The sequence below is a fragment of the Podarcis tiliguerta genome (genome assembly GCF_965153285.1).
Source record: "Podarcis tiliguerta genome assembly, chromosome: 17".
NCBI lineage: Eukaryota > Metazoa > Chordata > Lepidosauria > Squamata > Lacertidae > Podarcis > Podarcis tiliguerta.
In genome coordinates this window covers 2,859,872-2,875,376 of record NC_139550.1, presented here as the reverse complement: position 1 = coordinate 2,875,376, position 15,505 = coordinate 2,859,872, and the positions used below count along the sequence as shown (strand labels likewise).

At 49.9% G+C, this 15,505-nt stretch overlaps 1 protein-coding gene and 1 long non-coding RNA gene across 2 annotated transcripts in view; one reads left to right on the top strand and one right to left on the bottom strand.

The window, feature by feature from the left end:
- Nucleotides 1-9,756, bottom strand: part of LOC310668067 — an 80,214-nt gene extending 70,458 nt beyond the window's left edge. The window contains exon 1 of the long non-coding RNA XR_014506597.1: nt 9,536-9,756. This is a non-coding gene — a long non-coding RNA (uncharacterized lncRNA). The remainder of the gene's footprint in view (nt 1-9,535) is intronic.
- CLSTN3 (calsyntenin 3) overlaps nt 1-14,922 on the top strand; it is a 33,687-nt gene extending 18,765 nt beyond the window's left edge. Inside the window, exons 7-18 of the mRNA XM_083419638.1 lie at nt 400-669; nt 2,369-2,481; nt 2,577-2,739; nt 3,605-3,661; nt 4,651-4,808; nt 5,007-5,155; nt 6,548-6,774; nt 9,105-9,275; nt 11,261-11,406; nt 11,519-11,654; nt 13,010-13,227; nt 14,406-14,922. Coding sequence (XP_083275764.1) covers nt 400-669; nt 2,369-2,481; nt 2,577-2,739; nt 3,605-3,661; nt 4,651-4,808; nt 5,007-5,155; nt 6,548-6,774; nt 9,105-9,275; nt 11,261-11,406; nt 11,519-11,654; nt 13,010-13,227; nt 14,406-14,573 — 1,976 coding nt within the window. The 3' untranslated portion in view covers nt 14,574-14,922. The remainder of the gene's footprint in view (nt 1-399; nt 670-2,368; nt 2,482-2,576; nt 2,740-3,604; nt 3,662-4,650; nt 4,809-5,006; nt 5,156-6,547; nt 6,775-9,104; nt 9,276-11,260; nt 11,407-11,518; nt 11,655-13,009; nt 13,228-14,405) is intronic.
- Nucleotides 14,923-15,505: the final 583 nt, after the last annotated feature.

Here is a 15,505-nt window from a genome sequence, read left to right as displayed (position 1 = left end):
CTCCCTCGGCCAATAAAGCGAGATGTGCGCCGCAACCCCAGAGTTGGTCACGACTGGACCTAATGGTCAGGGATCCCTTTACCTTTAAGGCACATAGATCTGACCCATGTGGCGTAGAGTGCAAAGTTGTCCTCCTCAAGGCCCATTGAGATGCACAGGATCTGCACCAGAGCACTGTAGGGTTTGCTTTGTGCCATTCTTCAACATTTCATTGGATATATTTCTAGTATATTGTGTCCCCTGCTTAATTAGCAGAATCGGGGAGAGAGGTGTCTCATGGATTTTCCATTATCGGTCACCAAAGTGTCTTGGTCTCGTCTTGCCCTTAGCAAAGGACACCAGCCACCCGTTTTCAGATGGGCCTCATCTGTTCTTATTTTCCTCTCTTGCCCTTGACAGGTGCTGCCACAGGTGAGGTAGACCTGCTCCCTGTTCCTGGACCCATGGCCAACTGGACGGCACGGCTCTCAGTCCATTACAGCCAGGACAGCAGCCTCATCTATTGGTTCAATGGCAGCCAGGCAACCCAGGTGCCCATGGGGAGTGGGACCGGCGCCCTTGAAGGCCTGAGCGACCATTTCACCTTGTCCCTGTGGATGAAACACGGCGTGACCCCAAGCAAGGGCAAGAGGGAGGAAGAGACCGTCATCTGCAGCACCATGCAAAGTGGTAAGAGCCGTTTCCTTCCCCGTGGCAAATATCGGAATAGGGGGGGAGGGAGCATCTACAGTATTTTTCGCTCTATAGGACGCCCCGGACCATAGGAGAGGGAGAACAGGGGGAAAAAATTCTCCCCCTCTCTGCTCAATGCCCCTTCAGCGAAGCTGCAGGAGAAACGGAGCCCTTTCCATTTCTCCTCCTGCTTCACTGAAGGGGCGCTGCGCAGAGAGGGAAAACTCTGCAGTGCCTCTCCAGCGAAGCGAAGCCTGGAGAGCAAGAGGGATCGGTGTGCACCCACCCCTCTCGCTCTCCAGGCTTCAGACGGCTATCCGCAAGCCTTCGGAGCACAGCGGGAACTTCTGCTGTGCTCCGAAGGCTTGCGGATAGCCGCCTGAAGCCTCTGGAGTGCAGAGGGAGTTCCCGCTGCGCTCCGGGGGCTTCAAGAGACTTCAGCGAAAGCAACGTGAAGCCTCCGGAGCGCAGGGGGAGCTCTCCCTCTGTGCTTCAGAGGCTTTGCATTGCTATCTCTGAAGCCAAGGCGCCTGCATTTGCTCCATAAGACGCACACACATTTCCCCTTAATTTTTGAAGGGGAAAATGTGTGTCCTATAGAGCGAAAAATACGGTATAAGGCTGCAGTACTCTTGCCCTGTACTGCGGGGAGCCTTTTGTTAATTTTATTTTTGTTTTACTAAAAAAAATAATTAAAAATTGTATACTAGAATTGTGCTGCAGTGGAATAGCACAGTTAACTATTAACAATAGTTTTTTTAAATAAAAAACAACAACCCGTAAAGTAAGGTATACCTTTGCCTATTTTTATTGGAGCACCGTGAAAGATGCAAATTGTCTCCTGCCTAGACTCCTCGTTTGCTGAAAAGCAAACTTTGAACAAGTTTTTTTCCCTTAAGAATATGTGAGACAGAGGTGGAGCTGAGGAATACTTCTAGAGACCTAGGAGAAAGGGCAAGTGCAGGTCAACACGTTTTATTTAAAAAAAGAAAATGGCAACAACACCCTAAAGAAATCTAACCCCTGAGGGCCAGATCAGGACAAAACAGGGGCAGAGGTTTTTTTGCCAAGGACGGGTCTCCGAACTGTCCCCAGTAACCGGGGCAGTTGGAGCATCTGAGAGAGCAGAATGACTGTAGGCCAGGGGTCTGCAACCTATAAGACAAAAAGAGCCACTTGGACCTGTTTCCGAAGAAAAAATACTGGGAGCCGCAAAACTCGTCATTATAAAAATAACTTTTTTGTCACTTTTTTATTATTTCTTTGTTTGACCCCTCAGAATTACTCCTCCTCATAGAAATAAACATTAAATTAACAAGTTACCTTTTTGTGTGTGTGTGTGTTCTTCACTCCCCTTCAAAACAGTGACCAGCGTACATGCCCCCTTTCAATGCAGTGACCAGCATACATGCTCCTTACAATGTAGTGGGCGGGAAGGTGACGTCGGGACGGTGCGTGACTAACGCACGCACCGCCCCCATGCGACGTCACAGCCAGTACAGCACCCGCCACAGTGGGGAGTGTCGGGGCGCACAATGCGCCTCCTCCCCTCGCTAGTATCCGCCCCGGAGCCGTGGCAAAGGTGTAAAAGAGCCACATGCGGCTCCGGAGCCGCGGGTTGCAGACCCCTGGTTTAGGTGAATCAGGACAGACTGGCCATAACTGCTGAATCTGATGCCTCCTTCCCTATCTGCAGAGGACGGATACTCCCATTATTCCCTCAGTGTGCATGGCTGCCGCATAGCATTCCTCTACTGGCCCCTGCTGGAGAGCGCAAGGCCTGTCAAGTTCCTCTGGAAACTGGAGCAGGTGAGGAATCAACCGCCATCTTTGTTGTTCTTCTCCAAACACACCGACAGACACGGACGCTGTATGTCCTGATCTCTCCTTTTCCCCGCTCGCAGGTCTGCGATGATGAGTGGCACCACTATGCCCTGAACCTTGAGTTCCCCACCGTGACGCTTTACGTAGACGGCGTCTCCTACGACCCTGCGCTGATCCATGACAATGGCCTCATCCATCCCCCACGGCGTGAATCTTCCCTCATGATTGGAGCCTGCTGGGCCGGTGAGCACTTCCGAGCGACTGGAAAATAGGCAGAGGGAGTGGAGACTCAGTTTTCTTGGGTTCCTCAGAGTGGGATGCAAATGTTCCAAAAACGTTGAAGTTTAAAATGGTTCGGGGGGGGGGGGGAGCAGTCCTCCCAGCTCCTTTGAGGAAAACCTAAAATAATGTGCCGTACTGACTTAGGCTACAATGCTAAACTCCCATTGAAATGGCCTTCAAGTTTCCAGAAAATGAGCTTGGGAAAGCTTCGTGGTTTCAAAATCTGCAGTGCCACCCCCTTCCTTTGATTGCAACGAGTCTCATATCCTTTTCCCCGAACTACAGACGGCACCTCTGAGGTGTGACAATTTGGTTGCCTCAGTCGCAGGGCCGCCTTTAGCATATGTACTGCTGGGGTGCAAAGATCCACCCAGCACCCCCAAATTCTGGGCGGGAGCAAAAATTGTTGACCTTTTTTAGGGGGGGGGGAATTGCTCACCTGTTACAATCTTCTTTTGTTTCCTGACTCTCGGGAATATTTGACGCTATGGGTGTGGGGGATTTTGCTCCATTGCTTTTCACTGCCATTGATCGAGAGGGACCAGTATACAGTGGGTATACATTTGGCGACCCCCAGAATTCAGCGCCCAGGTGCCCCACACCCCTTGCACCCCTGGGTAAAGACGGCCCTGCTCATTTGCCCATGCAGGGCCAGCCCTGTCATTAGGCAAAGTGAGGCAGCAGCCTCAGGCAGGTGGTTTTGGATGTCATGAAAGGGCAGCAAAGAATTCATTTGCTTATTCACTTTTACTGGTAGAGAGAGTTCGAAGAAGCACCCAGGGGGTGACTCCTGTTCAACATTTTGAATTTCACTTTTGTTTTGCAGAGGGAAGAAACAAAGAAAAGGCCAAAGTGAATGAGAATTCTACGGATCTGGGGCAAGGTAGTTGACTTTCTCTCACCACGCATGGCTCTCCCCTCTCTTCATGCATGCCATTCCCTGTACATGGCCATTTCCGTTTCCCTCACCCCTCTGGGAAGAAAGTCTTGGCACCTGGGTGACTTTGCCAATGTAGCTTCTTCTGGGCAAGATGGTGTTTTAATCTCTGTGGTTTGTGAGAGGGCCTGAAGGTGGAACAAAGCTGGTCTGTGAGAGGCTTTTTCTTTCCTTCTCCTAATTTTTATTATTTTTAACAAATACAGTTCAAACAAACCAAACAATAAGTTGCATCAACGTGGTTAACATTTTTTGGAGCAGAGGTCTAGCTCTGAGGGCCTTCTGGTGGGTCCCTCATTGTGAGAAGTGAAGCTACAGGGAACCAGGTAGAGGGCCTTCTTGGTAGTGGCACCCTCCCATCAGATGTCAAGGAAATAAACAACTATCTGACTTTTAGAAGACATCTGTTTAGGGAAGTTTTTAATCTTTGGTATTTTTTCGTATTTTTAATATTCTGTTGTGAGCTGCAGAAGTGGCTGGGGAAACCCGGCCAGATGAGTGGCGTATGTATGTATGTATGTATGTATGTATGTATGTATGTCTAAATAAAGATGCTGATCATGATGTTTGTGTGTGGAAAATTTCTCAAAAGTGTTACCTTTCGAGAATCCCACTTTTTTGCCTTTCGCCACCCCACTGCCTCAAATGGTCTTCGGGGCAATTTTTCCTCCTCACGAACTCTCTGAAACCACAAAGAGGAAACAAGGTCTGTCCTCTTTCCTCGCCACCCCCCACCTCCCGCGCTGCCGTCTCCCTGTTTCTCAGCTGGCTGCGCATCCAAGACTCCCCCCCCCCCCACTCTCCTTCCTTCTTCTTTGGCCTCTCCTCCCACCTGCATCTTCCACCTCCTCCTCCTCCTCTGTGGTCTGTGTTCTCTTCTCCCCCTTTCTCTCCATCTGTCTCTCACACCATCCCTCCTCCTGTATCCCCCTTAGGAGACCCTCTGGTGATTCACCACTACTTCCACGGTTACCTGGCTGGCTTCACTGCGCGCCCTGGCAGCCTGGAGAGCCGGGAGGTGATAGAGTGTCTCTATGCCTGTCGCGAAGGGCTAGACTACAGCGACTTTGACAGCCTTGGCAAAGGGATGAAGGTACACCCGGAAGTGCCCACCCCCCTTGCCCTCTGGTGGCATGACCTCCCTTCCTTCCCTCTGCTAGCACCTTGGCTTGGCTTCCTGCCTGCTCCTGCCTCCTGCAGAATCTCCTCGTGTTCTCCTGCGTCTGTGTGTCTCGGCCCACCAGCCCGAGCCCTTGCCTCAAAGCCCGTTGGCTTCCTCCTTGCCCTGCAGGTTCACGTCAACCCCTCCCAGTCTCTCCTCACCTTGGAGGGCGACGACGTGGAAACCTTCAACCACGCCATCCAGCACGTCGCCTACATGAACTCGCTGCGCTTCGCTACGCCAGGAGTCCGACCCCTCAAGCTCACCACGACTGTCAAGTGAGTGTCAAAGCTTCGGCCGCATCATAACCTGCCTCCTTCTGGGCTTCAGCCAGCAGAGCCTTCCTTTTTTAGTCGTGGGCAGATAGGTTCTGCTGCTCAGATTATTACAGCTTTACTTCTTTGCTCAGTTTCACCATTGTATATACAGTGGTACCTTGGTTCTCGAACGGCCTAGTTGTTGAACAAATCGGCTCCCGAAGGTCGCAAACCTGGAAATAAGTTTTTCGCTTTGCAAACTTTTTTTGGAAGCTGAACATCCGACGCGGCTTCCGCTAGAGTGCAGGAAGCTCCTGCAGCCAATCGGAAGCCGCGCCTTGGTTTTTGAATAGTTTCGGGAGTCGAATGGACTCCCGGAATGGATTAAGCTGAAGAACCAAGGTACAGGGCCGGATTTAGGTTTGATGAGGCCCTAAGCTACTGAAGGTAATGGGGCTCTTTATATGTCCAGCTGTCCTTTGTCAACAACAAATTGTTGCTGCTTTTTGTATTGAATATATGCTGGAAATGTACATCCAGGTTTCTTTTCCTTTAATTTTTTTTTGGGGGGGGGGCCAAGAGAGTGGGGCCCTAAGCTATAGCTTGTTTAGCTTATACGTAAATCCCGCACTGCCAAGGTACCACTGTATGTGGGACTTTACAGAACAAACAGGAGCCTGAGGGTGTGTGCACATGATACCTTTAACGCACAAAATCTGAAGCGCATCACTTCACTTAAAGAATTGCAGGCACTGTAGCTTAGCCCGCCCTTTCAGCTCACGACACGGCATTAGTATTGGATTAGAGATGCAGAAAAGTCTTCAGGTGGCGACAGGGTGCGCAAGCTTTAAAGTTCCACAGGCCCAGTAGAAGCAATGTGGCTCCATTAAGAGTCTCATCTTGCCTGTGTTGTTCCCTTTGCTGCTGCTTTTGCTTTTAACAACTCTGGATTGATAGTTTGAGTACTTATAAGAATCCTGCTTTGCTCTGCAGAAAGAAAGCAGGGAGGAATGGCACTTACTGGTTCATGTGAGCATGCTTTGTGGAAATGGGTAGCTGAGATTTAATTCCCCTGAAAGATAATGGTGGGATTTCCACAATAGGCTTGGATAGCTAGCAACATAATCCAAGGGTCTACCACCAAGGAAAGCTAGCTATCCCCTTGTTCTCAGGCTGCTTTTATTTTCTGCACTTGTGGTTTTTTACTCTTTATTTTACAACTATTTAATGGTATTGCTTTAAATACAAGCTGCCCAGGACACTGATTACATGGAAGGATAGGCTATCCATTTTTAAAAAATAAAAATGTGTTCTTAGAAACAAAGGTGTCCCTTGGTGCTGAGGAGCAAAAGGGAATCCTGCCTTCTTGCAGACTGGGATCAAGGGGTGCTTTTTCCTCCTGTTTTCTCTTAGATGCTTCAGCGAGGAATCCTGTGTCTCCATCCCGGATGTGGAGGGTTACGTGGTTGTGCTTCAGCCTGATGCTCCTCAGATCTTACTGAGCGGCAGTTCCCACTTTGCCCGGCCTGTCTCCGACTTCGAAGGTCCAGAGGGAGTCCCTCTCTTTCCTGACCTCCAGATTTCTTGCTCCATTTCACATCAGATAGAGCCCAAGAAAGACGAGAGCTGGCATGGCACAGGTGAGCTTCGGTAGAGATGCTGTAGCAGCACAGGGCTGTTTGTGTGTGTTTGTGTGACAACCCAGGCAACAGATGCAGAAAAAGTAGGCCGTTTTGCTAGAAGCAGGAAGTGTCACATTTTACCAATCTGATCCTGGAAAGATATGGACTTCCCAGCCCTAGTAATATGAACAAAACCCTCTTGAGACCATTTAACATATTCTTTTTTCCATTTATAATAATTATACTTCTCCAGAGAAAAAGCTGAGACATCACCTTGCCAACAAAGGTCCATATAGTTAAAGCCATGATTTTCCCGGTAGTGATGTATGGAAGTGAGAGCTGGACCATAAAGAAGGCTGATCGCCGAAGAATTGATGCTTTTGAATTATGGTGCTGGAGGAGACTTTTGAGAGTCCCATGGACTGCAAGAAGATCAAACCTCTCCATTCTGAAGAAAATCAGCCCTGAGTGCTCCCTGGAAGGACAGATCCTGAAGCTGAGGCTCCAAGACTTTGGCCACCTCATGAGAAGAGAAGACTCCCTGGAAAAGACCCTGATGCTGGGAAAGATGGAGGGCACAAGGAGAAGGGGATGACAGAGGACGAGATGGTGGGACAGTGTTCTCGAAGCTACAAACATGAACCTGACCAAACTGCGGGTGGCAGTGGAAGACAGGAGTGCCTGGCGTGCTCTGGTCCAGGGGGTCACGAGGAGTCAGACACGACTAAACAACAACATACTTCTCCAGCGTCTGAGATGTGAAACACTATATAGAAAGAACACACAGTCATATAGCATAATTGTCATGTTGGTTCCTGGAAACTATAGTTTGCAGAGGCTGCTCGGAGATCCTTAAGCTCATTCACAGAACTACAGTTCCCAGTGTTCACTGGATAGAGGAAATGGGGGTTGCTATGGCATGGAAGGCCAGAAACAGAAAGAGGAAGCTGAGAAGGGGTGGGGAAGGGATGGCTAACCAGCAGAGAGTGATAAGGGAGGAAAGATGAGGAGCAGGGCAGTTATGATCTTTGGGAAAGAGGTGAGGCGAAGACTGAGTGCGAGTGTATTCCAAAAGCAGTAAGGACAAAGACAGAGGTAATTATTTCGGAGCACTCCTCCTGTACATATTTGTTCTTCTCCAGGGTCGAGCCCTGAAAAAAGTGATTCTGCAAATGTGAAGTAGAACCAGGCTGTGCACAGTGCTGATTGGCAGCCCTCTGTGATGTCACCCAACAGCCCTCCTCCTTTCCTGGGAGTTGTTTGGCACATGTTTTTTACAAATGTCCTTTTGTGTATGTGTGCCTATGCAAAGCTTTTAAACTTGGGATGCAGAGGGACCCAGACCAGCAGCTGAGCAAGACCGGCTGTACGGTTCCCTATCGCACATGTCTCTCATTTCATTTCTGAATCCAGGCTCCCCGTGGCAGAGAGACATGCTGTGATGATAACTCTTTTTGCTTTACACCTGCCTTTCCCCCTAAGGAGCAGAGTGAGAAATGGAGCTGGGAACAAGAGAATAGGAAGGAATCAAAGCTTCATCAGCTGCTTTAATGAGGTTGGGAGGTGTGTAAGGAGATGGAAGAGAGAGGTAGATGGCAAAGATTGTGGAGAGGTTTAAAATTAGGAGGTAATCAAGGGCGAAATAGGGAAGGGAAGCCACTGAGGACAGTGAAGGAGCAAGAAACTTGAATGGAGATTAAGCCAGACCGGGGCAGGGGGGGATCCGTTTTGTATTTTTAAATTGCTTAGGTCAATTTGTTTTTATATCTCATTTCATCAGTATTTTTGATTCATATTTTATGCAAACAGCTTAGAGGTTTTGTTGATTAAGTGGTACAGAAATGCAATGCAATGCAATAAAATAAAATATGCCGGTCATCTCTCTGTTCCCCTTTCTATACTGAATGGGTGTAAGCTGTTTGTTTTCAAGAAAGGTTAGAGAAACAGAAAGGTAAGCTAAGAAGCAGAAGACCAGGCAGGAAAATGAGCCCCTTTTTGTTTCTAGTGAGTGAAAGAAAATGATCCTATTCTCCCCAGTTCCTATCTGGATGGTAACTGGGGATGAGGGTGCAGAGAAAGGGGTGTGGTGTGAGGGCCCCCAGAGGGCGGGGGCATCTTCCTTGCCCCCCCCCAAAAAAATCCTATCAGCACCTCTGACCACTGCATGTGCTCACCTTTACAATATAATTTTCCTGGCCAAACCCACATTTTGATGCAAACTGCTTAGTAGAGCGGCTTAAGTGCATCTCTGGAAGCTCCTTGGGAGGAAGGGTGGAGTGTGGATGCAACAATTAAATGTGGTTCATTCCCTTCTCTCGTAAGTCTTCCCTGCCTTCTCTCCCTTGCAGTGGCAGATACGCGGATGTCGGACGAGATTGTTCACAATCTGGATGGTTGCGAGATCTCCCTGGTAGGAGAAGACCTGGACCCTGAGAGGGAGTACCTGGTCTTAGATGGAGCCTCGCTGCAGCAGCGAGGCCTGGAGCTCATCAACACCTCTGCCTACCTCAGCGTCACAGGTGTGCATCTTTTCTGGCCTCCACCTTCTCCATCACAACACAGTCTGGACATGCTGAAGGGTTCCTGGGATGATAAAGCCCTGGTTACCCAACGGATAGCTTTCATATATCCCATACGCTGGGATAGCTCAGACGGTAGAGCATGGGACTCTTGATCTCAGGATGAGGGGTTTGAGACCCATGTTGCGCTGGATGACCCTCATGGTTCCTTCCAGCTCTACAGATCTATGATTCTGTTATTCATCTCCTCACAGCCAAACCAGTAAGGTAAAGGTAAAGGGGACCCGTGACCATTAGGTCCAGTCGTGACCAACTCTGGGGTTGCGGCGCTCATCTCGCTTTATTGGCTGATGGAGCTGGTGTACAGCTTCCGGGTCATGTGGCCAGCAGGACTAAGCCACTTCTGGTGAACCAGAGCAGCGCACGGAACCGCCATTTACCTTCCCGCCAAAGTGGTACCTATTTATCTACTTGCACTTCGACATGCTTTCGAACTGCTAGGTTGGCAGGAGCAGGGACCGAGCAACGGGAGCTCACCCCGTCGCAGGGATTCGAACCGCCAGCCTTCTGATCGGCAAGTCCTAGACTCTGTGGTTTAACCCACAACGCCACCCGCATCCCTTCCAAACTACTGGTAGTGGTTTGTTAAAGCCAGATCTGCCCCAATGATCTATAACAGTGCTTCCCAAACTTGGGTCTCTGGCTGTTTTTCGGACTACAATCCCCATCATCCCTGACCAGTGAGCTTGCTAGCTGCGGATGATGGGACTTGTAGTCCAAAAACAGCCAGAGACCCAAGTTTGGGAAACACTGATCTACAGAGAGGGTAGGTGGGTGGGCGTGCATTGGATTTTAATGACAAATGAGTTGTGCAGTGGCATATTTGCACAGACCCCTCCTCCCACCTTCCCTGCATCTCTCTACCCAGGTATTTCTGTCTCTTATCTAAGCCCCAGTAATGGAAGTGAGTTTGGTTACGGGGGAAAGCAAGAAAAGCAGACTTCAGGGAAGTAAACTGCAACAGGGGTTGGGAGAGGGTTTAAACATGGAATTTATTTACCTCGTGATTATATATATATTTTAAAAAGCATCTTATGAAAAGAATCAAGCAAGAAAATTATTAGTAAAAAAAAACCCCACTAAAATTTAATAATATAAAATAAAACCAGCAGGAAACTAGAAACACATCCGCATTCTAGGTCTCTGGGTAGGCTAGAAGCCTGATAGGCTCTGTATTATTGGCAACTGCGTGTGAACTGGATGATTTGAAGTGAAGAAGCCGTGAGGGTAATGCTTAATCCTTACCCACCCATTATCTCCCCCACTTCCCTGCTATGGCTTCATTCCTGACCCTGAATTTGAGATGCTCATTTATGAGGTAAAGATGTATTTATGAGGTAAACTGTGCAATGAGGAAAGGTGGAATGAAGGAGCAGTAACTTGCAAGGCTTGCAGTAACTTGCTGTGGGTTCAACCACAGAGCCTAGGACTTGCTGATCAGAAGGTCGGCGGTTCGAATCCCCACGACAGGGTGAGCTCCCGTTGCTCGGTCCCTGCTCCTGCCAACCTAGCAGTTCGAAAGCACGTCAAAGTGCAAGTAGATAAAAAGGTACCGCTCTGGCGGGAAGGCAAACCGTGTTTCCGTGCGCTGCACTGGTTCACCAGAAGCAGCTTAGTCATGCTGGCCACATGACCCAGAAGCTGTACGCTGGCTCCCTCGGCCAATAAAGCGAGATGAGTGCCACAACCCCAGAGTCGGCCACAAGTGGACCTAATGGTCAGGGGTCCCTTTACCTTACCTAACTTGCAAGGGAGAATTTAAGCACTTATATGCACTTTCAGCCACCTCTGTTTTGCAGTGATAATGCAGGGTTTTGCATGGGAAGTTTAGTTTATATTGCAAAGCCTGAGCTCAGCCAGTTTGGAAGCTTTAATCCTCCCCTCCCACCCCTGACCTCCGCCTGGGTATCTTTCCCCATTTCTAGGCGTGGAGAGCATTGCTGTCTATGAGGAGATCCTTCGCCAAGTCTCCTATTGCATCCATCATGGCGCCGCCCTTTACGAGAGGAAGTTCCGCCTTTCTTGCACTGAGATGAACGGCCGTTACTCCAGCAACGAGTTCACCGTTGAGGTAAGCAAGGGAGGGTGGGAAATTCAAAATGTCTGTGAATCGGGCTGCGGCTGAGGTTGGTGTCAGCAGCCTGGAACCAAGAATCCCCAAGACTACGGGTTTCTCGTTGCAGGTCAACGTCCTTCACAACATGAACAGAGCCGCTCACCCGAACCACATTATGAGCGCACAGCAGTTCATGCACCGTGGACACCATCTGCCTCCAGAACTTTCTGGCCACAGCCTGGCTAACCCCCACCGCAACTCCAGTACGTCCCGATTGATGCGCTACTGTGAAGTGGCAGGTTGACTGAGAAAAGGGGGGTGAGAGAGGGTGGCACACTCAATTTCGGGGTCAAAGTTGATTAGCTCTGTGACTGGATCCCCAGTGTATTTTACTTTAGTCCAGGTGTTCAGAGAATCCTATCCCTCCACAGTGGGATGCCAAGAAGCAGATAAACAAAGAAGAGTTCTTACCAAGTACCGTATTTTTTGCTCTATAAGACTCACTTTTTCCCTCCCAAAAAGTAAGGGGAAATGTGTGTGCGTCTTATGGAGCGAATGCAGGCTGCGCAGCTATCCCAGAAGCCAGAACAGCAAGAGGAATTGCTGATTTCACTGCGCAGCGATCCCTCTTGCTGTTCTGGCTTCTGAGATTCAGAATATATTTTTTCTTGTTTTCCTCCTCCAAAAACTAGGTGTGTCTTATAGAGCGAAAAATATGGTAGTTTACAGTGGTACCTTGGGTTACAGACACTTCAGGTTACAGACTCCGCTAACCCTGAAATATTACCTTGGGTTAAGAACTTTGCTTCAGGATGAGAACAGAAATCGCACAGCAGCGGTGCAGTGGCAGCAGGAGGCCCCATTAGCTAAAGTGGTACCTCAGGTTAAGAACAGTTTCAGGTTAAGAATAGACCTCCAGAACGAATTAAGTTCTTAACCCGAGGTACCCCTGTACCTTGTTACTTCTCCCTTTGACTTGGGACAGCCAGATAAACGTTTTTTCAAGCAATAAGTCTTTAACTTCGGTGCTGTCAGTGAGGTATCTAGGCACACTACCCAGGGCAGGGACTCCCAATATTCAAGATGCTATTTTTACCTCTAAAGCCCTAAATGGCTTGTGTGCCTTTTCCTTAGCAGCTGATCTGTTTTATATATGCTTGAGCTTTCAGGAAAGGGCAGGCCGCCAATGTATATTAAGTAGGACATGAAAGGAGAAACTGGAGATCATTGGAATACCAGCTGAAAAGAGCCAAGGCAAAGGCCTGGGGTGGTACTAGGAATCTATGGCAGGATATCTGTACTCTCGATGAGCGAAAGGCAGACGAACTGCCTTACTGTATGCAGATATAGTGTCTCTGAACCTGGAAGCTCCATTTAGCTCCCATGGGTGCTAGACCGGTTCTCCATAGAATCCTCTTACTCCTTTTCGACAGGCCTCTAAACCACCGGCCATCTCCACATCTTGGGAGCGGCAGGTTCTAGGGAGGGTGTCCCGTTGAAGTGTGGCATATGCAGCTTCTGCAACGAAAAGCCTGCCCTCCGGAACCACATCCTAGCTCCTCCGTGGGCAGCCACGAAACAAGCTGGCTTTATCCTCCCCCTTTCTCTTTCCCCACAGTGGTCCCCAGCGCTGCCACCATCATCATTGTGGTCTGCGTGGGCTTCCTGGCCCTCATGGTGATCCTGGGCGTCCTACGCATCCACTCCTTGCACAGGCGAGGGGGCGAGCGCGAGGGCACAGGCGAGTCCGCAGAGAGCCACGGAGGTGCCCAGGCCAAGGAGAGCGAGATGTTCTGGGACGACTCTGCTCTCACCATCATCGTCAACCCCATGGAGGTGAGTGGAAAGAGACTCCACTTCTGACACCAGTGTTGCAAGCAACACCAATCAGTGCCGAGCCGTGCATGTGATTCCAGGGTTCTGTGCTCCTTTGCAGAATTGAAGACGTGGCAGAGGCTGTTGTAGCTTTAAGAAATATGATTTATTCATACATTTACACCTGAATCCAGATGGAGAGCAGGGGCATATTGTGGGCGTGCCAGTGGTGCCGTGGCCCCGGGTGCACAACTTTTGAGGGGGCACAAACCAGGTGCAGCCATGCAGATGACCACAGAGAAGCCCAGTCCAGTGCTCCTCTTCACCAGCCAAGGGCCACGTTGGCCAGCCAGGCTCCCCCCTTGCTCCAATGGGGTCACTGCAGTGGGGAGGGCTGAGCTGGACCCCCCCCCCATGCCCAGTACGTGTGCCTGCCCTAGGCGGCGACAACCAACACTACACCGTTGGGAGTGAGTCCCGATCTTACAGCACAGTCACCTCAAGAGGGTCTCGTGCCCCACAGCACTGGAGTCCAAGGTGGGGCGAAACTAGGCTTTATTTCACCTCGGTCAAAGACCCAGTTTGGCACCCCCTTCACACACATTTGTGTACACACACACATAGGCTGGGAGTCTCAGGGGCACCCCTCTGAAGGCTTCAACTGGGGCAAAAAAACCAGGCTAGCCTCCCCGTAGCTACGGTTCTGTCCAAGGCATCTCTCAGCCAGCCAGCCAGTCAAAATCATTCTGGCCTTTTCCCTGGCTATTCCAAGCCTTTTGCTCGATTGTCACTTCCTCCTTCTCTTTAGGGACACAGCTGGCGCTGTGGTCTAAACCACTGACCCTTTTGGGCTTGCCAATCAGAAGGTCGGTGGTTCGAATCCCCATGACGTGGTAAGCTCCCGTTGCTCAGTCCCAGCTCCTGCCAACCTAGCGGTTCGAAAGCATGCCAGTGCAAGTAGATAAATAGGTACCACTGCAGTGGGAAGGTAAACAGCGTTTCCTTGTGCTCTGGTTTCCGTCACTGTATTTCATTGCACCAGAAGCGGTTTAGTCATGCTGGACACAGAACCCGGAAAGCTGTCTGTGGACAAACGCCAGCTCCCTCGGCCTGAAAGCAAGATGAGCGCCACATCCCAGTCGCCTTTGGCTGGACTTAACCGTCCAGGGGTCCTTTACCTTTTTACCTTCTCTTTCTAGTCATACCAGAGCTGCCAGGAGAGGGCAGCAGAAGCTTCTGGGTCGACCGTCAGAGAAGTAGCTGAAGAGGAGGAAGAGGAAAGCAGTGACTCTGAATCACCGGACAGCCCAGACGTGGCCGATGACCAGCGCATTGTGGGCAAGCACGATGCCCCTTGCCGCTTCTAGAGGCATGCGATGAATGGGGGAGAGGAACGCCAGCGAGAGAGGGAGGTCCTGCTTATGTTTAGTCACTGGGGGGTGGGGGTATGTGTCTGGCCTCCCCCCCTTCTCTTCCCGCCCCCCGCTCTGCATTCTCCAGGCCTCTTGTATTTGCACAGCGGAGGCTGACCCCTAAGACATGAGATTTTGGCGCATGAGGCAGAGAATCCAATTGGCACCTTCCCTTCCCACGAATTAACACGGAGCACAATCCACCGGGAAGTTCTCTTGCGCACGTGTCTTTAAAATGGAACAGAATGCAAGAGCATCACGGTGGATTAATGGTGCCTCGTGCCTCAGATTGGCTCCCCCCCCCCCCCATAAAATCTGGCTCTCGAGATGTCCACTTGACCTTGCCCCAGCATAGGCCCACTGTTCTGTCTGCTGCCCTTCGATAGCAGCACCCAGGGGGAGGAGCCTCTCTTTGACCCGAACCTTGGCTCCTCCCACCTCTCCAGCCGCTTGCTTCAGCTCAAGTGGGGCAGAGCCCCCTAACTCTGGTCTCCGGCAGAGGACCCCCTTCGCTCCAGAGAAGGGTAAACTGGATTGGCATGATAAAAAAGGGAGAGGACCGGGGATTGGAGCCGTGGCAGCAAGCCCAGGGGTACGACAAGACACCCCAAGATACTATATATATATATATTGTATATTTTTTCAATGTCGTTGTTTGAGGTTCATTCTTGTTTTCTTGTTTGATGCAAAGAAACAAACAAACAAAAAAGACCTGCAGCTTGTGTCGCTTTGTAAAATTGTCAATAATATTCCAATAACGAGTGAAGGAAATACATGATGTGAAGAAGAAGAAAAATGGAGCAGATTTTAAAATAAAAAAGGATTTTAAAATGTAAGGTCTGGAATAATGGACGTTCTTCCTTCAGTGAGATAGCTTTCTTCTTTTA